The following is a 24525-nucleotide window of genomic DNA, read 5'->3' on the forward strand; positions in this document are numbered from 1 at the left end:
GCTTCTGCTGGAAACGGGGCTCGATTGGGGCTCCAATAAACATTTATTTTTTATTTATTAATGCATTGCACCGCGGCCACCACCACCTTTCCCGGGATTGCAGGTGGCTCTTTGCAGACTCGGGGACGGAGCCCGGGGTGCCATGCCCTTAAGAGGCGCGCCTGCAAGCAGCTGCCCTCTCCCGGGGGCGCCCCGGCGGCGGCGGGAGGCTGGCACCGCGCGCAGGCCGAGGGCGGGCTCGGCCGGCCCCTGCAATGCAATGCAATGCAATGCAATGCAATGGCGGCGGCAATGGCGGCGGAAGGCATCGCGTCGCGCCTGGCCCGGCAGGAGCAGGAGATCCGCGGCTTGGCGGCCGAGATCGGGCGGCTGAAGGAGCCCGAGATCTCCCCGGAGCTGCAGGCGCTGCGGGCCGAGAACGAGAAGCTCCGCTACCGCCGCCTCCACCTGCGCCGCAGCCTCCAGGCCGAGCTGGGCCGGGGAAAGGTAAAAGGCCCCGGGGGGAAGCCGCCTCCTGCTGCTGTTGGTTTGCAAAAAAGGGGACAGGATCCGCATTGCACGCACGCCCCAAAAAGGACCCGGCGCTGGGTTGCCATTTTGCACAGGCGGGTTGCACGGGGAAGGCTTGCTCCCGTGCAGACCGGGAGGGTTGGCATGGGAGTGAGGCCCGGCTGCGAGGGGAAGGGAAGGGACCCGGCGCTAGGCTTGCAAGGGAGCTCCGTGCGGGGTTGCAACTGGGGTTGCCAACGCCCCTTTGGGCCCTGGAGATCTCCCGGAATTGGGATCCGGAGAGAAGTGTATACATAGAAGTTCTCTCTGTCTGCCTCGTGGCACAGATGTTGGTCACGGCAATTTCGGCTGGGTCCAGTTTTTAGAAACTGCTGCATAAATACTTCCGTGTCTGGACCTGGTGTGTCCTCATGGTGCTTGACCGCTAAAGGTGGCTGTTTCGCTGAATCGTGTATGGTCAGGGTCATGATCGGTCCACCTTTGGTAAAACGGCATGATTTTATACTGGTTTGAGGCCATTATTTGGGTCAACAAGTGTTTCCAATGTTTAATAAATATACATGCATGTTCCGATATCTTGATAACATGCTTGTTACGTATTTCGATAAAGAATGACCAGGCCCTTTATTTTGGATTTCTTTAACCTTCTTAATTCAATATCTGGGTTAGGTTTATTTTCTCCCCTTTCTTTGTCTTGTGTTGCCCACTTTGACAAAGCCACGAGGGACGGGAGCTGCAGAGAGGAGAGGAATCCTGCAAGGCTGGGGGGGATTAATTCAGAACCTTCTTTACTGCCCTGTACACGTTTCCGGGAAGCTCAGTGGTTAAACAAGGTCTTTCTTTTTTACGTCTTTCTAACTCAGTTCTCCAAGAGCCTCTTGTGGTGCAGAGTGGTAAGGCAGCCGCCTGAAAGCTTTGCCCATGAGGCTGGGAGTTCAATCCCAGCAGCCGGCTCAAGGTTGACTCAGCCTTCCATCCTTCCGAGGTCGGTAAAATGAGTACCCAGCTTGCTGGGGGGTAAACGGTCATGACTGGGGAAGGCACTGGCAAACCACCCCGTATTGAGTCTGCCATGAAAACGCTGGAGGGCGTCACCCCAAGGGTCAGACATGACTCGGTGCTTGCACAAGGGGGGATACCTTTACCTTTACTTTAACTCAGTTCTCCCTTATCCCTGTTTAGGAGCCTCCCGGCGCAAACACCGTTGCTTGCCAGTCCAAACAGAAAAAGGAGTGGAAGAAAGAAAACAAAGCTGCCAATGAGTTTGGGAGCCAGGTATGTGGAATTTCTAGCGCAAGGTCGACTCGATGGCCCTTTTCACCACTATAAAGTGCTTGGCGATTTGGGAAGCAGGGCTTAGCAATCGCCAAAAAGGTAGAAGCGGAACGGAGGTCCTTCTTGGGGAGTTTGCTTTTTAAAAACCTGCCGTTCCGTTTGTCAGGAACCCAGCTACATCCAAGACAGGCTGCAGCTGTACGAAGCGCTGAGGAAAGAGCACGATGGCCTCCTGGCTTCCAGGGCAGCCAGTCAGAGCAGGACGATCCAAGTCTTGCTTGCCGACGGGAAGAAGGCGGAAGGGCGATCCTGGCAAACGACTCCACATCAGGTTGCACAGACAGTCAGGTGAATTTCAGCACAAAGGACATCTTTGAGGAAAGCAAGAGTTGGGGGGTTAAGACACGTGGGTGTGTAATGTGTGTTGGCCTCCAGGAAATGCGTTGGCTCACTTAGATTTTGGTTGGCGCCTGGCCTAGCTGATGTTAATTCAGTGAAAGAGTAGGGGGGAGGTCACAGCTCAGTGGAGGAGCCTCTGCTTGGCAGGCCGAAGGTCCCAGGTTCAATCCTCGGCATCTCCAGTTGGAATCAGCCTGTTCCTCCTCCTTCTCAATCCCAATCTCTGATTTAAAACCTTAAAGACAACAGCAAATCTGGCCGAGTGTCCCTTCGTTTAAAGAAAAAAACAACTCTTTGCTGACGTGTGCCATTTTGCTTTATGTAGCCGAGCGCTGGCTGAGAACGTTGTCATCGCCAAGGTGAACGGTGAACTGTGGGATTTGGATCGCCCGCTGGAGGGAGACGCGACTTTGGAGCTCCTCACCTTTGACAACGAAGAGGCCCAAGCGGTGTGTAAACTGTGTTCCTCAAATCGAAAATGATTTCCCCGATTTGCCTGTGGAATGGGCTGCACATGCAATCAATGTGAGCCCCACATCGGAGCGATCCTGCAACTCGGGTTTCTTGCCAAGATGCACCTTTCGATACAGATGGAGATGCCCATGGCTTCTAACAATCTGGTTACGAGTGACTGAAGGCAGAGTGGCCATTTTCGAACCGCCTTTGTGTTCCATTTTAGTAAAGGGTTGCTAATGGATTCAGCGGAGTCCAGGCATCTCAACTGGTGCTGCTATAGTGCTGATGTGCTCTCCAGAGGTCCTTAGGAAGGCCTCTGATTATATCTGAGTTTTATAGATGTGAGTTCTAATGTTAAGTTCCCCTCTTTGAAATGCAGGTTTACTGGCATTCTAGCGCTCACATCCTTGGAGAAGCCATGGAAGATTTCTATGGAGGATGCTTGTGCTATGGGCCTCCCATTGAGAATGGATTTTATTATGACATGTACATGGAGAACAGGTACGCGTTTTATTACGACATGTACATGGAGAACGGGTTTTGCTGGCAAGCTGAAGTAGCTGTTTGAAACGCTTTCTGATGAATTACTTAAAAACATCAGAGATGTTGGGTCAGGCCAATGGCCCAGGAGACATCAGGAGGTCCACCAGCAGGGCCAGATCTCTTTCTGTGATTGGGGAGCATTTGCATGTGAAACCCTACATCTGGAACCAGAAGGAGTTCTGTCCTGAACAAGCTTTACCGTTTGAATGTACTAACAGTTTAGATTTGCCTTTTTACCACTCACAGTGATAAAGGCAATATAGGAAGCAAAGATTTTGTAACTACACCCATGTTCTTTTACAGAAGTTAAACTTAAAATTTATTGGGACAGCTGCAGTAGTATATAACATTGTCAAACGGTGCCATACAAAGTTTTATAATTTTAAAAATATTCAATTTGCCTTTGAAGCAAATCTACATTACTTCTTCCTGTAACATGGCTTTTTTTACTTTATCTAGGGGAGTATCTAGTACTGAGTTCCCAGCACTGGAGAACTTGTGCAAAAGCATCATAAAAGAGAAGCAGCCGTTTGAAAGGCTAGAAATCCGCAAGGAGGTCCTACTAGACATGTTTAAGGTAATTCTTTGGCTTTGCTAGAAATCACCCCACGCAAAAATTGTGGTGGGCTACGAAAACAGAAGCCTTGCCCTCCCTTCTCTTCTCCTTTTTCTCCTTCTCTGTCTTCTTACACAGTATAACCCATTTAAATGTCGAATCCTGAATGAGAAAGTTGACACACCCACCACAACAGTGTACAGGTAAATGCCTATGCATGGCTACCTCATTTTTTGCGTCATGTATTTGAAATAACTGGGGTACGTCGATAATCGGGAAGTGGGCGGTTTTAAATTTCGTCCAAGAACGATACAGTCAAGGCTAACTGGCTTAGGAGGTGCTGGCCACCATATTTATATTTTGTACAACCTTCTGATCTGTCTTTGGTAGGTGCGGTCCGTTGATTGATTTGTGCCGGGGGCCTCATGTGAGACATACCGGGAAAATTAAGGCCCTGAAGATCATTAAGGTAAGGGAGCCTTTTAAAAACATCCGTGGTTCCAAGGCTGGTGTCATCAGTCTTAAAATGTCCTACGCTTGGATTTCACTTCTGCGGGGCGTATATTAGGCGTGTTCTATTGCTGAACGCCTTTGAAGTTAAAAATTGTTTCCGACATTAGAATTCTTCTACATACTGGGAGGGGAAAGCCGACATGGAAACGCTGCAGCGGATTTACGGGATATCGTTTCCAGACAGCAAAATGATGAAAGAGTGGGAGAAGTTCCAGGAGGAAGCCAAAAACAGAGACCACAGGAAAATCGGCAAGGTAGGAATCGTTTGTGTACTCCTGGGTATGAATCAGGATTGGTTGCTGAGTTCTCAGGCTGAGAAAAAGGCCTGCTTGGCCATCCTTTGTGGATTCATTTCAGAGGAACTTGTTCTCCTCTGTGTGTCACAGGAGAGCGTTTGAGATCTAAACTGGAGGCTTCCAGCTTAGGATCGTAACTTTTCTGTGGTGCCAGCTCTCTGCACACATGCCTCTGGCCGTGCACACAATTTCAGAAGCATCATGGGAAAACCAGTAGGAGGGCTAGACAAGACTGCCTGTCTCCATCCCTGCTCGAGTCCCTTGTAGGAAAACCAACTGCATGTGAATTTCAATGCACGCTTTCAGTGACTTGGCAAAACAAGACTTTCTGACTCATCATTTCCTTCTTTCTTTCCTGATTTCTTTCAAATCAGGAACAAGAACTATTCTTCTTTCATGACCTGAGTCCCGGAAGCTGTTTCTTTCTTCCCAGAGGTGCCTTTATATACAACACGCTCATCCATTTTATTAAAGTGAGTATTAAATGTTACGCATTAATAATGCATACCATGCTTCTGATTTTTTTTTAAAAAAATCATATTTGGATTGCTTTTCGATTCTGGCCATTAAGCAAAACCATTTCAAACAGGAGTGTGTCCAAGTGTTGAAAACCTATGTACATACCTCTCGAATGTTTCTTACGTGGATAGCCATGTCAAAAGGGTAACCACATTGGTCTGCTGTCAGAGAGCCAAATTCGAATCTAGAAGCATCTTAAATCCCAGTGAGACTTTCCAGGGTATAAAGTTTGGGGAATCAAAATCTCCCAGCATCAGCTACCCCTGACAAAGCAGCTTTGAGTCTCCAACGCGGCGGAGAAATCTCATTGGTCTTTAAGATGCTCCTGGTCTCAAACCTTGTTCTCTGGCTTGCTATGTGCAGAAGCGCCCATAGCAGCCGGTACTCAAGACTCAATTCACTTGTGCAGGAGGAGTATCACCGGCGTGACTTCACGGAAGTGCTCTCCCCAAATATCTACAATAGCAAACTCTGGGAAGCATCCGGCCACTGGCAGCACTACAGTGAAAACATGTTCTCGTTTGAGTCTGAGAAGGAAGTCTTCGCTCTGAAGCCTATGAACTGCCCTGGACACTGGTTGGTGTTTTGTTTTTAAATTCCTAACCGTTTCAGTCTGTAGCTGGATTTTGGCCTGGATTCTGCCAGCCGTGGAGGGTTGTCCAGCATTGACCAGCCGCCTTCTATTACAGGACAGAGCTGGCACCCAGCTATGGCCTGTGAATGTATTCATTTTTAGGCTTATAGGCTGCCCCTCTCCTAGCTCTGAAACTTCAGTTTGGAAGGGGAGAGGGTTTATTGCTCCCTACTCCTTCCAATGTCCGTTTCGTCTGGCCTTCCAAGCCGTTGGGTTGTTTTTAAATTTTGAGACACCCGACCAATGTGTTAATGAATTTTACTCCCCTTGTAGCTTGATGTTTGCTCACCGCCCTCGGTCCTGGAGGGAAATGCCCTTGCGGTTGGCCGACTTTGGAGTTCTCCACCGAAACGAGCTCTCGGGGACCCTGAGCGGTTTAACCCGTGTTCGGCGCTTCCAGCAAGATGACGCCCATATCTTTTGCACCATGGAGCAGGTACAAAGGGTGTGTGGAGATTGCCTTCAAGGAGGAATGCTAGCCCTTGGAAGAGCGACCTCCAAAGGATACCAGGGTTGTAATGCGGGGGACATGCAAATGGCAAACCTCCTCCAGACATCCTTTGCCTGGCAGCCAGACAATCTTATAGCATCTCTTGACTACATTGCACACATGCCATATGATAAATAAATACATGGAGAGCAGCTGTCAGTCTGACAATATTGACCCTGATTCTGTGTAAGGGAGCTTTGTGTGTGTGTGTGCTGGACTTCCCAAAAATGGGGGTAGGAAGAGGAGAGAGATGTCTGGCATCATCATCTATCTCTGCTCTTCAATCCTGCAGCTTGAAGAAGAAATCAAAGGTTGCCTGGACTTCTTGCAGTCCGTATACGCCGTCTTTGGCTTCACTTTTCAACTGCATCTTTCCACGAGGCCTGAAAACTTCCTTGGAGAAAAAGAGATCTGGGACCAGGCAGAGAAGGTAACATAGGAGGAGAGGTAACGCTATAGAAGGTCCTTTCCAACTCTGTGATTCTAGGAGGTCCCTTCCAGCTCTATGATTCTGTGATTCTACAGTCCAAGGGGAAACCAGTGATGGTTTGGATGGGTCCTGTACATTGAAACGGTGGTTATTGTGAGGGGGGAAGTAAATATCTAGTGCCTTTCTGAGGTCCCGGGGGGGAGTGGGCAGCCGTCCACAGAGTTCTTCCGCTCCACCCTCTAATCTAGTGCCTGTTGTATTCCTGAATGCAACAGGCTTGGCCCCTCGTATATAAACAAACACAAATGCATACTTAGTGTGGCCATACCTACAAAAGCTCATGTGAATGTTTTATTCTTATAACTTCTTAGCAACTCCAAAACAGCTTGGACCACTTTGGGGAGCCGTGGAAACTGAATCCAGGAGACGGCGCATTTTACGGCCCCAAGGTTAGCAATCTTTTTTGTGCCCCTGCCCCAATCGCTTTGTAAAACTACGGTATGTTTTCGAGCCAGGGCGTTTATCGGGTTGTGCGGTCGCTTGCAGATCGACATCACAATCAGAGACGCCATCGGCCGCTACCACCAGTGTGCAACGATCCAGCTCGACTTCCAGCTGCCCATCCGCTTTAATCTTTCTTACGTCGGGTGAGTTCGCAAGACGAGGGCTTAGGTTAGAATCTCAGCCTCGGGACTTCCCAAAACTGTTTTTCTCTTTCACAGGAAGGATGGCGACGACAAGAAACGGCCGGTGATTGTCCATAGAGCTATTCTAGGCTCCGTGGAGCGGATGATAGCCATTCTCGCTGAAAATTATGGCGGGAAGTGGTGAGTGAATGTATGGTTAACGGGGAACCATTTGTGAAGAGGTGGGTATGCCAGCTGGCTGCTTGGAGCAGTGTTCCGAAAAACAGCCAGCACTATTGATATTTTAACTGTATTCAGAGGGGAAAGTGTTTCTGATAAACGCAGTGGGTTTTTAGAGCTCCTTCTTGTCTGGCCAGGACACTGCTCCTTTAGATCCGATCAAACTACTTTTTGTTCCCGAGTAGCTGCATTGGACTGTTAGTATCATTAGGCTAGAAAGAAAAGAGGAATTTTTCTTTTAGTATTTTCTAGCAGGGAAGGGAAAATATTCTCCCTCAAACAGCCTTTTGTGCCACCAGTTAAGGTAAAGTTCTTGGCCACAGAAAGTCTAGGCTTATTTATATCAAAGCTCTTGAGGATTATTATTATTATTATTATTATTATTATTATTATTGCACTAGCAATCGACCAAGAGTGTGAAAGGTCTCCTATTTTGTTTGTTTCTATTCCGGACAGGCCTTTCTGGCTCTCTCCTCGGCAGGTCATGGTGGTTCCTGTTGGGCCTACTTGTGAAGAATATGCTCAGCAGGTAAGAGCAGAAGATTCTACAGGAAGGGAGAACAGGCAAAACCGTGTTACGTTCTGATGGGGAGAGTGTAGTGACAACAACTAAAAATGCATTCCTTTCCCCCCTCTTTAGATCTGCAGTGACTTTTTCGATGCTGGTTTCATGGCCGACGTGGATCTAGATCAGAGCTGCACGTTAAACAAGAAGATAAGGCACGCCCAGCTGTCTCAGTACAATTTTATTTTCGGTAAGCGTAACTACTTGTGCTGTCCTCTTAATGCTTTGCCTTTCTTTATCAGAGGAACATTCCAAAGCAGCTTTGGGGAACAGAGAGTGGGGTTGTTCTTTGTGGGCTAAGGGTTTCCTGGATTCCCCCGCTCCCAGCTCCAGGATGGCAAACTTGACGGAAATAATGGCAGATGTTCATTTGTAAACCGAATGATGCCGTCATTTTAATGAAACACAGTTTGCTTTGTTATGCTAGGGCTGTTGCTAATTGCTCTTATTGTGCTCTGACCTGGATGGCCCAGGCTAGCCTGGTCTTATCCGGCCTCAGAAGCTAAGCAGGGTCTGGTTAGTATTTGGATGGGGGACCAGCAAGGAAGTCCACGGTTGCTGGTCAACGTCATCTCTGGCTTTGGAAACGCTGTGGGTCACCATGAGTCGGCTGTGACTTGATGGCCAAAAAATATAATTTCTTAATGGACTGTTACTTTGTAATGCAACTGTCCCAGTGGTAATCAGACGTTGGTCTGCGTGAAGTGAGTGAAAGGGCCATGCCAGTCACAGGAGTCAAAAAACAAGGCCACTGGTGCAAAATCAGGTTAAAATATATATTTATGGCTCAGTTAAAATTCCCAATGCATCAACAATCTTTGCCAGAGGAATTTTTTTGTCTTGCACTAATTCTTTGGACAGAACGTAGGGTGGGTAGCAAATTGTCACTGTTCCTGTCCTCATCTTTTAACTCCTGTTTTTGAGACTGACTCGTAAAAGGAGGTTCACGTGAATGTAATGGGAGTAGATACAAGAGAAGTTACAAACATGCATTTTCCTTAAGTCCCGGTCCTATGTACTGCTTAGACATGCGGAATACAGTGGGACTTGCTCCCCAGTCACTCGGCTCGCAACCTTAGAAGGTATCATGCCAAATAATGACCCTTGACATCTGTTTCTCGACAGTGGTTGGAGAGAAGGAAAAAGCAAACCATGCCGTGAACGTTCGGACAAGAGACAACAAAGTTCACGGGGAAGTTTCAGTTCCTTCAGCCATTGAAAAACTAATGAAGTTAAAAGAATCTCGCACGCTCCGCGCAGAAGAAGAATTCTGATTCTTTCAAATGTGAGAACGCCCTGGAATGATCAGCGTGCAACTGAGCCAGTTTCCTTGGAAGTAAGCCCACAGCATTCAGTGATACTGACAAGGAAGTCAGCACGTGTAGGCTTGCGCCCTTGGAATGAGGCCACCATCTAACATCATTGTACCTCTTGCAAGCTCTCGGGACATTCAGAAAACCAAATCTGTCGCTGGCACGTCTAAAATATTGTGAATCCTCTGGGACTTTATTAGATGCCCCTCACTCAACTGCAGGCACCTGCCAAATTGTGGCCCTCCTAACTGAAAGCTGATAAAACAAAAATCCATCAATAAACAGAAAGCTGCAAAGTTCCACCGGAAAATTGCTTCTTGTAGTACAAAACCCAGTTTCTCATTTCAGGTGACAGACAACCTCAGTATTTCTGAGCCACATTGACAACTGGCAAGTTTTTTTTTGGTCAGTGAATACAAAGTGCTCTGAGCCCGTGCCGAGTTCATGGGCAGTCTCATCGGACCATAACAGATACACCCTCAGTTTACATATATTACTGCCAAACTTGAGGGGTACAGAGTGGGGCAGAATTCATACACACCTCCTTGTTGTTGTTCATTGTAGCCCAGCTTCCATTCCTGCCTGCCAGGATCAGAGCTGGAGCTGGAGAAAAGATGGTTCAAGGAATAAAAAAAAAGAGTTAGTTATTATATTCTAGTTTTCATTTTTGCTGCAGTCGGGAATGAGGCGAAGGGGATGCATTTTTGGGGGGTCAGCAAAATCTTTTCTGCCGCCACCGAATTCTATGCATTAAGATTGAGTGGAAGGAGCAAAGCCGGGGGGGCGCATGCGCTCTGGCTCTCGGGCTGCCGGGAAGGAAGGAAGGGCAGGCTTGGCTGAGCTGATTGGCTGGATGACGGGATGGGAAGGACCCGGATGACAACAAATAAAAAAGCGCTGGCAGGGTGGGGGTTGGGAAGTTCCCGGATGAGGGCAAGATGGAGGTATTGATTGGCTAGGAGCAAGTACCCGGATGAAAACAAAGACGGCGGCGATCGCGAGCCAGAGGAAGACAACCCGGATGAGGGCAAGATGGAGATGCTGGTTGGTCGGAGGAAGGGATGGAAAGTACCCGGATGGGGGCCAAAGGGCAGCGTTGGTTGGTCAGAAGAAATTATTAGAAGGACCCGGATGCGCGAAATGGCGGCCCTGATTGGTCGGAGGAAGGGACGGAAAGGACCCGGATGTGGGCAAAATGGCGGCTCCGGCGGCGAACGAGCGGGGCGGCATGCGTTCTGCGCATGCTCGGGTCAGCCGGCGGGAGGCCCCCGGATGAGGCAAGATGGCGGCGCTGGATGCGGCTCGTGCGGTCCGGGGCTTGTGGCGCGTCGGGCTCTTCCTCTCGCAGCTCTCGGTGCTCTCCGGGAGGGGTGAGTGGGGGCAGAGGGCGACCCCCCCCCGGGAGGAAATCGAGGGCCTGGGAGCCAGTTGCTAGACGCGACTTCTTTGCTAGGAGAGCAAATCGGTATTTGGGGTTCAGTGTCTTTGTGGAGGGCGGTTTGCTGGGGCCGTTTTCTCCTTGGCTTTCCCCCATTCAGCTGCACTGTGGTGAGCCCTGTCTGAGGAAGCGTGCATGCACGCACTGGGGAGCTCACCCCTTGCATACATCTCGGTTGGCCTTGGAGGTGACATGGCAGTCCAGTTTTGCTGGCCTTGCTAGAGCAAGGGGCTGGTTCAGGGGGCGTCCTCTTAGTCTGTTCGTGTGTTATGGGAATGCTGGTGGCTCTGGTGGGATGCAGGAGGTCCCCGGTTCAATCCCCAGTGGCATCTCCAGTTGAAAGGACCAGGCAGGAGGGGATGGGAACGGCCTTGATCTGGGACCCCGAAGAGCTGCTGCCAGTCAGAGTATGCAATACTAACCTTGATGGACCAATAGTCTCTGTGCAATACACTTTGCTCAGGCCAACCAAAGTAATGCAAGAAAAATGTTCAAGCTTCAAGAGTTCTCCAGAACTCTTCATCTGTGGAATCACGGGGTTTTTTTGTACATTGTCCCCCTCTCCAGCTTCCTTGAGCTCCCATACGCAAGCTCAGCTGTCTCATCCTCAAGCTCCTCGGCCAGAGTTGAGAGTACTCCCCCGAAGCACCCCCATTCCCGCTTCAAAAGTACCAGGTAAATTCTTTTTTTGCCTGCACATTTTAATTTTCTGCTTTAGAATCAAATGGTCTCCTCTTGAACCTTGTTGGGCGCTGAGCTTAATAACGAAACGTGAAAAATTAGATGCTTTTATTTGTGAGCGCCAACACACACACACACACAAACGTTTGTAGATCTGGGTTGTGCAGTTCTGCAACTTACTATTATGTCAATTGTGGCAAGGTTCTGTGCATTTCAGGCTGCCAGTTTGGTGGTGTGGTTCAGAGCGGCACCCTCTAAAAAGAAGAACCAGGTTCAGTTCCCCATTAGTCCTCTACATGCAGCCACCTGGGTGACCTTGGGTCAATCCCAGTTCTCTTAGAGCTCTCTCAGCCCCACCTGCCTTACAAGTTGTCTGTTGGGAGAGGAGGGGAAGGTGATTATGAGCTGCTTTGAAACCCTTTTGGGTAGTAAAAAGGGGGGTACGAAAAACAGCTCTCTTTATCTCATCTTCTTGTGCCAAGTTTTATGGCGTTTTAATTCTTCAGAGGCCACGGGGACCCCGCCTTATATGAACCTGTGCCCCAGTAATGGGCCATGCAGCCGCTTGCCTCCAGATTGTGTGACCTGCAAAACGAATTACAGTTGCATCTACGGAAAGCCGGTCCTTTTTGAATGTCAAGCCAAAGCACAGGTTCACTGTGTTGTAAGTATTAAGAAGTTAATTAGTTAAATTAATTTATTATATGGTCAAAGACCAGCAAGTCATAAAATCGGGCTTCCTGTGGTAGCTGGTTTGTGGTTGGTTCCAGCTCTTGCAGAGCCATGTTGCGGTCGAGCCCACCCTGTGTCAGAATTCCAAAGGTGCCCACAGATTGAAAAGTGTGGGGGGACCCTTGCTCTAAGGTGAAGTTGATGTGGTATCCTGGTTAAGCCAGACTCGGACCTTGGCAAGTGCTCTTCAGTGAAGCTCAGTTTGTGATCCCCCCCCTTTTATACATCACATATATAACTTTTCTTAGAGCTGTTCTCACAGAGCAGTTCTGTCAGAGCTCTCTTAGCCCCACCTACCTCACAGGGTGTCTGTTGGGGTTAAGGACTCCTTCGGGTAGTGAAAAGCGGTGTGTAAAGAACCAGCTCTTCTCCAAATACTTCAGACCTCCCCAAACAAACAATTATTTTCTGCCCTGTTGAGAAACCCCATTTCTTTTCATTCCTAATTTCCATGGAGAGCATTGTGCAATTTTTCAGTAAAACGGCTTGCTGTTTGTACCCAACATTGCAAGAAGGCTTTCTCGTTACATGTGTTGGTAAAGCGAGCCTGCGGATTATTCCTGGAAGGCTGACTTGGATACTGTTTCCTGCGCAGGGCCCGGAAACCTTTGTGATCAACATGACGTGCCAGTTTTGCTGGCAGCTTCCTCCATCCGATTACGTGTGCTCCAATGCCACCAACTGCAGGACGGTCTCGTGTCCACGGGAACGGTACCGGGCCAACTGCACAGTGAAGGAGCATATCCACTGCCTAGGTAAGCTGCGCTGTGGAAGAGGCAAATGGGACATGGCCGCTGCACTGACTTGCCTCTGTCAACTCGGCATTCGCTTACTGATGTCTTGATTTGTTCAAAGGTAACCGAACCTTCCCCAAGATGCTTTACTGCAACTGGACGGGAGGCTACAAGTGGTCGACGGCTTTGGCCCTAAGGTAGGGCGGGAATACTTGTTTCCTGGTTTCTCTGGGTCATCCAGTGTGTGTGAACGTGGAGCGCTAAGAACAGAAGCGCAAAAGCCAGTGGGAGAACTGAAAACCGGCCTGTCTCTTAACTGTTCAGTATTCTGGGCTCCAATAGCCAGTGCTTATAGAACTGCGTTCCCAACGTGGCACCCACCTGTACTTCCCTTGGTGCCTGCTGAGCTTTTCAGGAAGCAGGTTGGGCTTTTGTTAGGCAGGGTAATGTAACTGGTTTCCCCATGTTTGCAATAACACCAGTGGCCACTGGAGGGTCAGAAGGACCAGACAGGATTGGCCAAACTCTTGTTTCTCCAGATGCCCATGGACTACAATTCCCACGAGCCCCTGCCAGCTCCCCTTGTAACCCCCAGTTTGTACAACACAATCTAATTGCCTTTCTTTGGGGATCGAAATGGGCCAAGCGGGCCACCAGGTGGATGTTGGCCATTTACTCGTCCCCGTGTTGCGTTTTCCAGCATCACCCTCGGCGGCTTCGGAGCGGATCGCTTCTACTTGGGCCAGTGGCGGGAGGGCCTCGGCAAGCTCTTCAGCTTTGGCGGCCTGGGGATTTGGACCCTGATCGACGTTCTTCTCATTGGGGTTGGTTACGTGGGCCCCGCCGACGGCTCCCTCTACATCTGAGTGCTGCCGTGGCAGGCACCGGACTCAGGTTGGCCCCAGGAAGGACACAAACCGGACCTCGGAATGTAGACCTAGACGTGCGCATTTCCTTAGAGCGCATACATTTAATGTACAGTATCTGTACTTAGCCCGCCTTTAACTGAAGGTAAAATAAGAAGGATGGGTCCTTTAGCTGTGCTTTCCTGTTTCCATTGACGTTTCAGATGCACCTTATTTGTTTTTTTTTTTCTGTGAAAAATGTTTTAAGTTGCACAAGGACAAGCTGTTTTCTTGGACAGAAGTCACTAATCCGCACTTACGGGAGCTGCAAGCCCATTTCCTAAACTTGCTTCGGAAGAACTCATTCCCCCCCTCCCCATTGACTCTCTCCTTATGTATATATTCTAGTGATTTCCATTTCATTGTTTGAAGCGTGCACACGCATGAAAGCACATACCTTGAATAAAAACTTCTTGGACTTAAAGGCACCCCTGGACTCGAACTTTGTTCTGCTACTCCAAACCAGCACAGCAACCCACTTGAATCTCCCCCCCCCCCCATTATCCCAAAAATCCAAGTTACAACACGCAATCTTTCCAGCAGGATTTCTCACCACCTCAGCTGCATCTTCCCTTTGAATTGTTCTGTAACGTGAAATGTGCGGAAAGCAGAAGGAATGCAGCAACCTCGTGAAGGGAGAGGGGTTGCGTAACTGCGGGGAATCTTATTATTGGACTGTCTTTGAAGGGGACGACCAGTGGCCTTGAGATGAAATGTTCCACGTAGCCTTATAAAACAGGTGACTGACCTGGATGGCCCAGGCTGGCCTGATCTTGTCAGATCCCGGAAGCTCAGCAGCTAGTAGTTCGTATTTAGATGGGAGACATACTCCAAGAAAGTCCAGGGTGCCGGGGGGGGGGGGGGGGCAATGCTGCCCTCTTCATCTCTTGTCGCTGCCACTGGGCCAAGCTTTCTACCAGCACCCCATCCCATGAGCGAATGCAATAATTTTCTAAGGAGAATAACCGAGCTTGAAATGGGCGGTTACTCAGGTTACAGCCATCAGGTTACTTAGGTTTAGCCATCTTTGAGAGTTCCATAACTGAAAAAAAAATTAGGGTCCCATGGAAGCGCCCTGTGGGATTTTTTGCCGTAAACAAGGGAACTGATCTCCCCGGTAAAAGCTCTCCAGGCTACACCTGGAGGCTGGCAACCCTACACGGGAGACTGACTCCAGGTTCTAGTGCAGAGCTACAACCTCCATCTTGCCACAAGGGGCCCTTAAGATTGACAGCTCTGGTTTGGGAACTCCTTGGAGATTTTGGGGGTGGAGCTTGGCGAGGGCAGGATTGGGGAAAGAAAGGTACAACCCCCCCAGAGCAGAGGGGGCCAACCTGTGGCTCTCGAGGTGTCCCTGGATTACATGCTGGCAGGGGCTCATGGGAATTGTAGTCTCCGGGGAGCCACGGTGTGGCCATTTGTGCTCTAGGGGATTGGACCTTGTGGCGCTCCTTCTCCCCAATTCTGCCCTCGCCAAAGTTCACCCCCCGAATCTCCAGATGTGTCCCTAGAGTCCCCTTGCCAACGCCTCCAGAGGAACTGCTCCCTAAATAGCGGGAGATTTCCAGGCCCGGCCTGGAGGCTGGCAACCCTGCACGCCCGGGGCTACGGCCTCCTTCGTTCCTTCCCTGCCTGCCAGGCAGCTGGGCGAGGCCCCACCCCGATGAAGGAGGGTCTTTGCTGGGCCCGGCCTCCAACTCCTCCTCCTCCTTGCTGGAAGGAGGGAAGCTGCAGCCGCCAGCGCCATGGAGGGGGAGGAGAAGGAGGCGCACCGCTTTTTCCAGAAGTTGCCCAAAGTGGTGAGCCCAGGATTAACCCCTCCCTGGCCGGGCGCTCTGGCAGGAGTGCTGCAGGGGAAGGAAAGCAACTTTGGCCGGTTCTGGGTGGAGAATTGCCCGCAGGCTTTTGGGGGTGGAGCCCGGGAGGATAAAAGCTCCCATGCAGCCAAGTTCTCCAGGGGAGAAAACTGGGGTCCCACCTGGAAGCTGGTCTTCCTAGCAGCAACATGCAGTGCCCACCCTCCAAAGCAGAGCCCTTTTCTGGGACGCGGGGGTGGGGGAACATCTCTGTAGTCTGCAGAGGAGCTGTCATTCCAGGGGATCCCCAGGTCCCACCTGGAGGCTGGCATCCCTATCAGCAAGGTCCACTGCCGTAGTCCCCCCCCCCCTCCAAAGCAGCCCTTTTCTCCGGGGGAACAGAGCTCTCTTGCCTGCAAAGAAGGGGAAAGGCATTTGGCTTCCATTAAACACCCCAAAGGAAATTATCTTGGTGGCCCAGGCAAAGAGGGGAGGCTAAACTAAACGCTGATTTACTCCTGAGCCAGGAACTCCACGCTCACTTGAATGGCTCTATCAGTCCGGAGACAATGAAGAAATTAATGGCGCAGAAACCTCATCTTCAGGTGCATCGTGGCATGACGGTGGTGGACAAGGGGGAGAAAAGGAGTCTCGAAGAGTGAGCCCTTGACGTTTTTGTGGGGTTGAAGGTTTTGAGGGGGGGGGGATTTCTGGAGATTTGGGATGGAGTCTGTCTCTGCTGTAGGCTCAGGGCTGGGCCAGCATGGGAAAATCAAGTCTCCACAGAGTTGGGGGGCAGCCACCAAGAAGGCCCTGCGACATGTCCCTTTCTGTCTTTGCAAACCTTTATTTGAGGAGCGTTTGGGCTTTAAGCAGTACAGTTGTGTGCTCCAAAATGCATGGGTCTGCAGTCAAGATAAACCCAGTGGGAGAGAACTGCACAGCCTGGTTGCCAATGTGTTTTTCAGGGTGTTTCTCTTTTTCACCTTATAATTCTTTCAGATGCTTTGAGATGTTTCGGATCATCCATCAAGTGACCAATAGGACGGAAGACATATTGATGGTAAGCGAATTCAGATTTTTTTTAAGAAGTCCTCTCAGCCCGACCTCCCTCACAAGGTGCCTGTTTTGGGGAGAGGAAGGGAAACGGGTTTGTAAGCCGCTTTGAGTCTCCTTAAGGTAAATTGGGGTTATAAATCCTCCTTCTATGAACAGGAAATGTAGAAATGAATGGCTCACCAGGCCCTAGTTTTTTAAAAGGCCTTTGAGCCAGACCCCTCCTTCAGCGGCAAAAACATTCTGCTTTCAGGTAACCAAGGATGTTATTCGTGAATTTGCTGCTGACGGTGTCAAATACCTGGAGTTAAGGAGCACACCCAGAGAGGAACCAGCCACAGGTAACACCTGCTTGGGTTTTGTCTCTTTTTCTAATCTTATGCTCTCGCTGATAAGAAATGACACATCCAAGAATCTTTGGCAATGTCTGCATTCAGGTACAGCTGCCTGCAGCTGTCCCCAGCTCTTGCTGGAAAACAAAATTCTGGATTGTCCTCAGGTGTTTGCTTACATTTGGGGACGCTTTACACGGACACAGATCTCACCTAGCCCCGTTTTCCTTAGGAATGACCCAAAGAGCGTATGTGGAAGCTGTGCTTGAAGGGATACGGCAATGCCGAGAAGAAGAGCTGGATATTGAGGTTAGGTAAGGTCAAAGGTGGAGGTCGTCTTGCTCTTTAGTCTCACGGGTGGAATTGTCCAAAACAAGATCCAGCTTGGTGTGGTGGTTAAGAGCGGCGGCCTCTGATCTGGCGGGCTGGGTTTGATTCCCCGCTCCTTCCCGTGACCTTGGGCTAGTCACAGTCCTGATAGAGCTGTTCTGACCGAGCAGTCCGGTTAGAGCTCTCTCAGCCGCATCTACCTCCTCGGGTGTCTATTGTGGGGAGAGGAAGGGAAGGCGATTCTCAGCTGTTTTGAGACTCCTGCAGGCAGTGAAAAGCAGGATATAAAAACCAACTCTTCTTAAAAATGTATTACGAACAAATTTGAGGGGTGGGGCCAGAGGAGGCTTAAAAACATACAATAGTTTTATTTAGAAAAGAAACACCTTTGTATATCAAGAGGAGAGAGAGAGTAAGAGTCTGTTTTGGAGGCAAGCAGGGAGGAAGTGGGCTTAGAGGAGCAGGAAGTCTCCCATCCAGCCAATCAGGATACAGGAGGAGACTGGAAAGTACCACCTAGTAACGCGAGGGGGGGAATCCTGGGCTCCAGGTTTCTCATTTCTGTGGACCGAAGAGGGGGACCGGCCGTCGCCAAAGAGACCGTGAAGCTGGCGGGGGAGTTCCTACTTTCCACAGACGGCATCGTCGCTGGGCTTGACTTCAGCGGGAATCCAACGGTGAGGGTTTTTTTTTACAAACGTAATAATCGCGCATCCTCCTGAGATTCGGGGAGGGGCTTCCCTGACTTAAACGCCATTTTTGTCACACCTTTATCTCCCAGGCAGGACATGGCCAGGACTTCTTGGAGCCCCTCCTGGAAGCAAGAAACGCAGGCCTGCGGTTGGCGATACACCTCTCGGAAGTGAGGCTCTGCGCTTGGCTCCGTGCCGGATTGGGGCTCCTCTACGGGGGCTTGTAGGGAAAGCTCTTACTGAAAGTGATGGGGCTAGGCGGGGGTGAAAACCCCATGAGTGGGTGGGGGTCCTTTTAAAAAATGCCCCATAATTCTGATTCAGGGAGGGTTGGGTTTTGTTTTGAGACCAGCTCTGTCTTCCTAAATCCATGGATTTTTGCAGGGAGTCTCCTGGGGGGACTTAGGGCTAGATCTATGGGATACGGCGTCACAGAGCATACTTTCTGGTATACCATAGAGTCTTGCTCTCGGAGGCTGTTATTTTCTCCTCATAGGCTGGAGATCGGTTGTAATTCCGGGACCACTCCAGCTGTCACTCTCCTTTTAGACCCCTGGCCAGGACAAAGAGACCAAACTCCTCCTGGGCCTCCCTCCTGACCGTATTGGACATGGGACCTTCCTCCGTTCTTTGTCGCCGGCGTCTGACGATCTCGTGCAGCTTGTCAGAAGGCAACGCGTGCCCCTGGGTATGAATCGAAGGCTCAAGGGCGCGAGGATTCAACCTTCTCCTTGTAGCCGCCTGCAGCCACTTCCTGCTGCAGCCTGGTGGGACGTTAGGGAGGGGCTGAGACGCAAATAGGCATCATGCCCATTTCAGGGTGTCACTTCTGGCGGAGCCAGGAAGTGACCTCATCATGGTGGTGTGGCACTCTAGGATTCTGCTATAGAACTCTGTGGTTTTGCCATGTGGCACTGGACTCCGCTTTCAGACACGTGCCGTCCTGCCTGCATGACCCTAAAGATACTGCGCCCCTTGTTTGAGGACTATACGGGCACTTCTGTGATCCGAGGGTTATGGGGAGGGGTGTCCTTTAGGTCTAGGGATGTTGGGCTTTCTAAGGCCAAGAACAGAATGATGCGACAGTGTGGAAGATTCAAAGTTCCCCAGAACTTCCATCTGGCCAGATGTTACAAAACCAAGGGGGGAAACCCTCCCCAGTGTTCCACCAGGTGGAGCTGTAGAAGAAAAAAGATCTGTTCTGGAAGGAGCAGAGATCTTTTTAGGTCAGCCCCACAGAATTCTCACAGTGGGGCTTAGAGGCCTATGTTTCTCCTTTGACCCGTGGTGTCTCTCTCCTGCGTACATTTTCCAGCTTTATCCCTACGTGATTTGCGTGATCCCCTTTCTCAGCTTATATAAAGGAGCAGGTGAGCAGGGATACAAATACTGGGTTTAATTATAAGGATTTGACCTGCCCTTAAGTGGAAGATGGTTCCGGAGGGTAGCCGGGCTAATCTGTAGCAGAAGAGCCTGATTCAAGCCCATCAACACCAGAAACACCAACAAGATTCCCCAGGTAGGAGCTTTCAAGAGGCAGAGCTCCCTTCATCAGATATCTGGAGTGTTGATTCTCACACGCTTATACCTAAAAATCTTGTTGGTCTGACGGCGTTACTGGACTCCAATCCAGCTGGCCTTAAAGTATAAAAAATCGAAACCCCTTGTGCACCTACCCTTTATTAACACAGGTTTTGTTTTTTTTTACCCCCCATAGAGCTCTGCGTGACCTCCAACCTCAAAGGGCAGACCGTGTCTTCAAGCGAACTCCACCATTTTGGATTCTGGTACAGCGCGGGGCATCCTGTCGTGCTTTGCGTAAGTTGCCTGCAACCCCCAAATGTGGGGAGACAGGCCAGAAATGGGTGGCTGTTGAAGGAGAAGGCAGAAGAGCAACCGGCACTAACCTCTGGGCTGGATGCGGTCCGTCTCTCCCCCCCCGTTTCCCCCCCCCCCGATAGACCGACGATAAAGGCGTTTTCGCGACGGACCTCTCTCAGGAGTATCGGCTGGTTGCAAAGACGTTTCAGCTATCCCAAACACAGGCGTGGGACCTCTCTTACGCCGCCATCGACTACATTTTTGCTGACGCCCGCACCAAAGCAGAGCTCAAGGGAAAGTGGAACCAACTGAAACCGTCCCTGCTGAAGTAGCTCAGTCGGGATGTCCAGGACCGCTGAACCCGTGGCGTGTTCGTGGAGACGGTGCTCTTGGAGGCGGTCGGTATGTTCTGTAAATTTAAGCCATGAAGGTGGACTGCTTCACACTGAACCGTATCAGCCTGAATTGCTGATATATTCTTCCTCCCGCCCATAACTTCCAAAATCCCTGCACTAGAAAGCTAGTGTGTTAGGGTGAAGGCTGAGCGGAGCTGTTTTCCTTGGCATGCTAGCTTTCCATTGCAGGGAGTTAAAAAAAAAATACCGGTGAACGGTAGAAACAAAATTGCAACCCCTTCCTCCGAGGCGCTGTCCAAAATAGGGAAATGTTTTGATGTTTTAATTCTGTTGAACAGATACACTGATTCCTACCTGTTGGGGGAGAAAGGCAGAACATATGAGCCTCAGGGGAGGGCGGTATATAAATATAATAATAAATAATTTTTTAAAAACTCTATATCCAGGAACATTTCTCAGTCTCAGATGTAAGCTGGTAATTGTTCGTTTGGTTTTCCGACCCAGATGGTGACTCTTATTTATTTTATTGTCTGCCTTTCCCCCCAGGGTAGCTTTTGCGGTTAGGCTGAGGGTGCGCGACCCCCTCAAGATCAGAGTCGAGTCGGCATTCGAACTCAGCTCTCCTGCCTTTCTCTCCAGAATGCTTCCCGTGGTTCTCCTGGGCTCTGTTTCATCCTCATAATGACCCTGGGAGGAGGCAAAGGCCCGAGTCTGAATTTGAACCTGGGTCTCTCTGTTCCTCGGCTGACACATTTAACTGCTAAGCCCCCTTCCAGTTCCCTCGCAGGGTTGTTTTATCGACACATGACAGTAAACGAGGGCTTTCGTTGTGTTTAGCATAAGTGGTTTATTGGAGCGGAGGACGCCTCTGTTCTCGGCCCGCGTTTCCTCCTCTTTGTTTCTTGCTTTTAGCTAGTCCAGAGCCAGAGTCGGTCACACACTGCAGAAGACGGAGGAGAGAGGCATTTAAATTTCCCTGCCCCTGATGGCAGACCGTGAAGGAAGACCTGGGGGCCCTTTCCTCCCCCACTTAGGAACTTTTGTCCCTCCCTGTTGGAGCTCCGGAGGCTTCTTGGAGGGCAATGCTGTTCGTGTCTCACCAGCCCCCTCTCCTGATACAAGGCAGGCCCAGCTGCACGGACCCCCGAGAATTTGGTCACCTTAGTTCTGCCCCTTGCCTCTTAGCGACCTTGCATGCCCCTGGATCCAACTGACCTTGGGGAACAGGGAGGCTGTTTAAGCACATCAGTCAAGCATGGACGTTGGCCCTGGATCGCACACGTGTGACCCAGGGCCCTGTAATCCAGAGGGGCCATGGCTCCACAGCAGAGCCTCTGCTTGGCATGCGGAAGGTCCCAGGTTCAATCCGCCGTGAAAAATTGCCAAGCAGAAGGTGGTGTGAAAAGCCCAACCTGAGACCCTGGGGAGCGGCTGCCGGTCTGAGTAGATGATACCCGGACGGGCAAACGGCAGCTTCGCCATATCTGAGCTGCGACCTAAAAAAGGAAGGAGGACGACGACGGCTGCAAGAAAGGCCACTGACCAAAGGGCTTGCCTGCCGTTCTCCAGGGTTTGATGGAATTTACCACATGGACATAATTGATCCATTTCTCCTCCCACAAAGGGCCAGACGCTGCAAGACAAGGAAAACCAAAACGGCCGTTTTAAAGGCAGATCGGCAAAAGGAGACACAATACCCTCCCTGCGAGTTATTCCAAAAATGGCACCTAACATTTTAACTGCACAAGAAAGTACGGGGAAGGTCAGGGAGAGAAAGAGGTAAACATTCCCCAGTGAACTTCAACGGGGATTTGAACTCGTCATCCTAACCGGATGTATTTTTTTATTCCATGGACACCTTTGGAGTTCTGTCTCCGGGGCTGGTGGGCACAATGCCCAAAATGGCGGCTGCGCAGGGGCGGAGCCAACCACTCAGAGGATTCCCAAGTACAAGGCGAGGGGAGGGGAGAGAATGAAGGCGACGTGGTGGTCGTGGCCAATAACGTTCTTTCGCACCGCACAGCCAGTCAGTCTCCGTTGGCCAATCAGAAACGTGGCTGAGCAAGAGCCCCGCCCACTGACTTTCCATGAACCGCCTTCCTCCGCAAGATGGGATTGTGGCAGCTGAGGTTATACGTGGCAATGGCATCTCAAAAGCTGCAGCTTAGTTCAAAAACTTCTCTTACTTGAGGTGTGGCTCCTATCAATTATCATGCCTCCCCGGTGCTTAATACTTTCTCTCATAAAGCCACGATTGTCCACAATCTTTAAGAAAACAAGAATAAAATTAGCACCACAGGAGAGCAGAAGGTGAAGCAGAAATTCAGGGACAGCAGCTGAAAGTGGAAGGGGCTGTGGCTCAGGGGTAGAGCCCCTGCTTGGCAGGCAGAAGGTCCCAGGTTCAATCCCCGGCGTCTCCAGCTAAAAAGACCAGGCAGGAGGTGATGAGAAAAAACTTTGATCTGGGACCTGGCTCAGTGTAATAGTCTCTGCTTGGCCTGCAGAAGGTCCCAGGTTCAATCCCCGGCATCTCCAGCTGAAAGGACCAGACAGGAAGGGATGGGAAAGACCTTGATCTTGGGACCCTTCCAAACCCGACCCTCCTCAGATACCCTCCACCCAAATCTCCAGGAATCTCCCAACCCAGATCTGCCAGCCCCAAAGTGGGGATTCATAACCATTGCCCAACGGAAGGAGGAAGCTGTACTTACCGAGCTCGGAATGTAGAGGTTAGCTGGTTTATGGAGGCTGTAATCTGGGGAGATGGCGTACGGAGGCGTAACCCCACTGCGGACGACACAACAGGAGATGAGCGAGGGTCCCCGGAATGGCGGGTTGCAGCAGATGAAAGTCAAAAACTTTAGAGAGACCACCTCAATCAAAGAGTCAAGCACCAGTGGCCGGAGCAAGCTCAGCAAGGACCTGAAGGTTCCACTCTGGAACTATATAGCCCTCGTCTTTGGACCAACTTAACACCGGTTTGGACAGACTTACGGCCATAGGGTTTTCAAGGCAACATAGGCGGTTTCTATTGACTGCCTCTGAGTAAGAACCCGGGACTTCCTCGGCAGGAACCCCACCCAAGCACCAGCTGGGAGTGACACTGCTGAGGTTCTGAGGTCCGATGAGATTGGACCAGCCTGAGACTTCCAGGTCAAGGCAAGAGATAACCAGAGTGGTTTGCCCTTGCCCGCCCCCCTGCTTAGTAACCCTGGACCTCCTGGGTGGTCTCCCATTCAAAGACTAACCAGGACCGACCCAGCTATGAGATCTGGCCAGCCTGGCTGATCTAGGTCATGACAATAGATGTACGGAGGTAGACCTCCTGATGGCCCCTGGGGTTTTGGCCACTGCGTGACAGAGTGTGGGACTGGATGGGCCATTGGCTTCTCTTATGTTTTCATAATGCTCTGTCTCCTTGGTGCTAGGAGGACCACAGTGGAAGGGTTTATGTTGTTCTAGCCCTGCTTGGTGGACCTCCAGATGGCCTTGATTTTGGCCATTGTGTAACACAGAGTTTTGGATAAAGGAGCCCCTTGGCCTGATCCGACAGGGCTTCCCTTATGTTCTTGGTGCTTGGGGGGCAAGGATGAGAGGGCTTCTGGAGTTCTGGCCCTGCTGGTGGGCCAGAGTTTGGACTGGTCTGATGCAACACTGCTTCTCTCATGATCTTAACAGCAGGTTGGGCTAGCAGAAGGTTTGGGATGAGGACTACTTGAAGCCCCCTTGAGTTCCACAAGGCCGAAAGGGGGCAAATAAACGTTTTAAATGAGGGCAGGATGAACAGCACGAAGTCTAGCAAGGAGCCACCAGGAGACCTGAGGACAATACTGGCATATCTGAAGAGTGGGACAAGGGCACCGTCTTTAAATCATCTATCCCTCATTTCCAGGAAAGATTCTCTTCTTTCTCTAATAAACCCAAGGAAGCTGTCCTTCCAAAAACAGGACCTTTGCTCCGACCGAACCAATACAGGCCCCAGGCTTCTGAGTTTCCGTTCTGCTGGAGAAGAGGACGGGACAAATTCCTCTAGACTGCATAGTTAGGATGACTGCTCATGTGGAAATGTTCCCAATGACATCTGGGGAACTCACCGCTGGGAGAGCGCCATGTTGTGGTGGTCCTAGATCTTGGCTGGCCCCGGAGTTGACTGCTCTGAGAGGTTTTTTTTTTTTGCTCCAGAAATATTACTAAGGATGATGATCTCACAATGACCCATGTTTGAAGGCCATTGGCTGGGTCAGTGCACGGTGTCACTGTGATGGCGAGGTGCATTATGAACTAGAA

The 24525-nt window shown here is 50.5% G+C and overlaps 3 protein-coding genes and 2 long non-coding RNA genes across 6 annotated transcripts; 3 read left to right on the forward strand and 2 right to left on the reverse strand.

The window, feature by feature from the left end:
• The first annotated feature begins 130 nt into the window (after window positions 1-130).
• Window positions 131-9665, forward strand: LOC143828102 (threonine--tRNA ligase 1, cytoplasmic-like). Its single transcript, XM_077318339.1, has 19 exons — window positions 131-486; window positions 1693-1785; window positions 1952-2133; window positions 2510-2633; window positions 3020-3141; window positions 3643-3760; window positions 3878-3942; window positions 4130-4208; window positions 4360-4506; window positions 4923-5021; window positions 5477-5643; window positions 5975-6137; window positions 6484-6621; window positions 6993-7070; window positions 7168-7268; window positions 7344-7448; window positions 7944-8016; window positions 8128-8242; window positions 9178-9665. Exons 1-19 carry the CDS (start codon window positions 265-267, stop codon window positions 9324-9326), a joined length of 2340 nt encoding a protein of 779 aa, XP_077174454.1. The 5' UTR covers window positions 131-264; the 3' UTR covers window positions 9327-9665.
• LOC143828124 (uncharacterized) lies at window positions 9177-10433 on the reverse strand. The gene is made up of 2 exons (XR_013227517.1): window positions 10335-10433; window positions 9177-9968 (listed from the first exon to the last, which is right to left on the reverse strand). It is a non-coding gene; the product is annotated as an uncharacterized LOC143828124 (long non-coding RNA).
• Window positions 10434-10560: 127 nt separating this feature from the next.
• On the forward strand, window positions 10561-14279 carry TM2D3 (TM2 domain containing 3). Of its 2 annotated transcripts, none has more exons than XM_077318370.1 (6): window positions 10561-10735; window positions 11371-11478; window positions 11967-12148; window positions 12812-12971; window positions 13072-13147; window positions 13651-14279. In XM_077318370.1, the coding sequence occupies exons 1-6, from the start codon at window positions 10648-10650 to the stop codon at window positions 13814-13816; spliced, it is 780 nt and encodes a 259-aa protein (XP_077174485.1). In that variant the 5' UTR covers window positions 10561-10647; the 3' UTR covers window positions 13817-14279. The 2 variants fall into 2 exon arrangements, with proteins under 2 accessions (XP_077174485.1, XP_077174486.1); XM_077318371.1 differs by having other exon boundaries at window positions 11991-12148.
• A 1232-nt stretch (window positions 14280-15511) lies between these two features.
• On the forward strand, window positions 15512-20675 carry MAPDA (N6-Methyl-AMP deaminase). Its single transcript, XM_077318369.1, has 10 exons — window positions 15512-15654; window positions 16179-16309; window positions 16654-16714; window positions 16961-17048; window positions 17272-17353; window positions 17920-18046; window positions 18151-18231; window positions 18611-18749; window positions 19779-19879; window positions 20023-20675. Exons 1-10 carry the CDS (start codon window positions 15601-15603, stop codon window positions 20212-20214), a joined length of 1056 nt encoding a protein of 351 aa, XP_077174484.1. The 5' UTR covers window positions 15512-15600; the 3' UTR covers window positions 20215-20675.
• A 385-nt stretch (window positions 20676-21060) lies between these two features.
• LOC143828123 (uncharacterized) lies at window positions 21061-24471 on the reverse strand. Its single transcript, XR_013227515.1, has 5 exons — window positions 24333-24471; window positions 22950-23025; window positions 22425-22503; window positions 21782-21871; window positions 21061-21178 (listed from the first exon to the last, which is right to left on the reverse strand). It is a non-coding gene; the product is annotated as an uncharacterized LOC143828123 (long non-coding RNA).
• Between the last annotated feature and the right edge of the window lie 54 nt (window positions 24472-24525).

The sequence above is a fragment of the Paroedura picta genome, chromosome 18 (genome assembly GCF_049243985.1).
Source record: "Paroedura picta isolate Pp20150507F chromosome 18, Ppicta_v3.0, whole genome shotgun sequence".
Classification (NCBI taxonomy): domain Eukaryota; kingdom Metazoa; phylum Chordata; class Lepidosauria; order Squamata; family Gekkonidae; genus Paroedura; species Paroedura picta.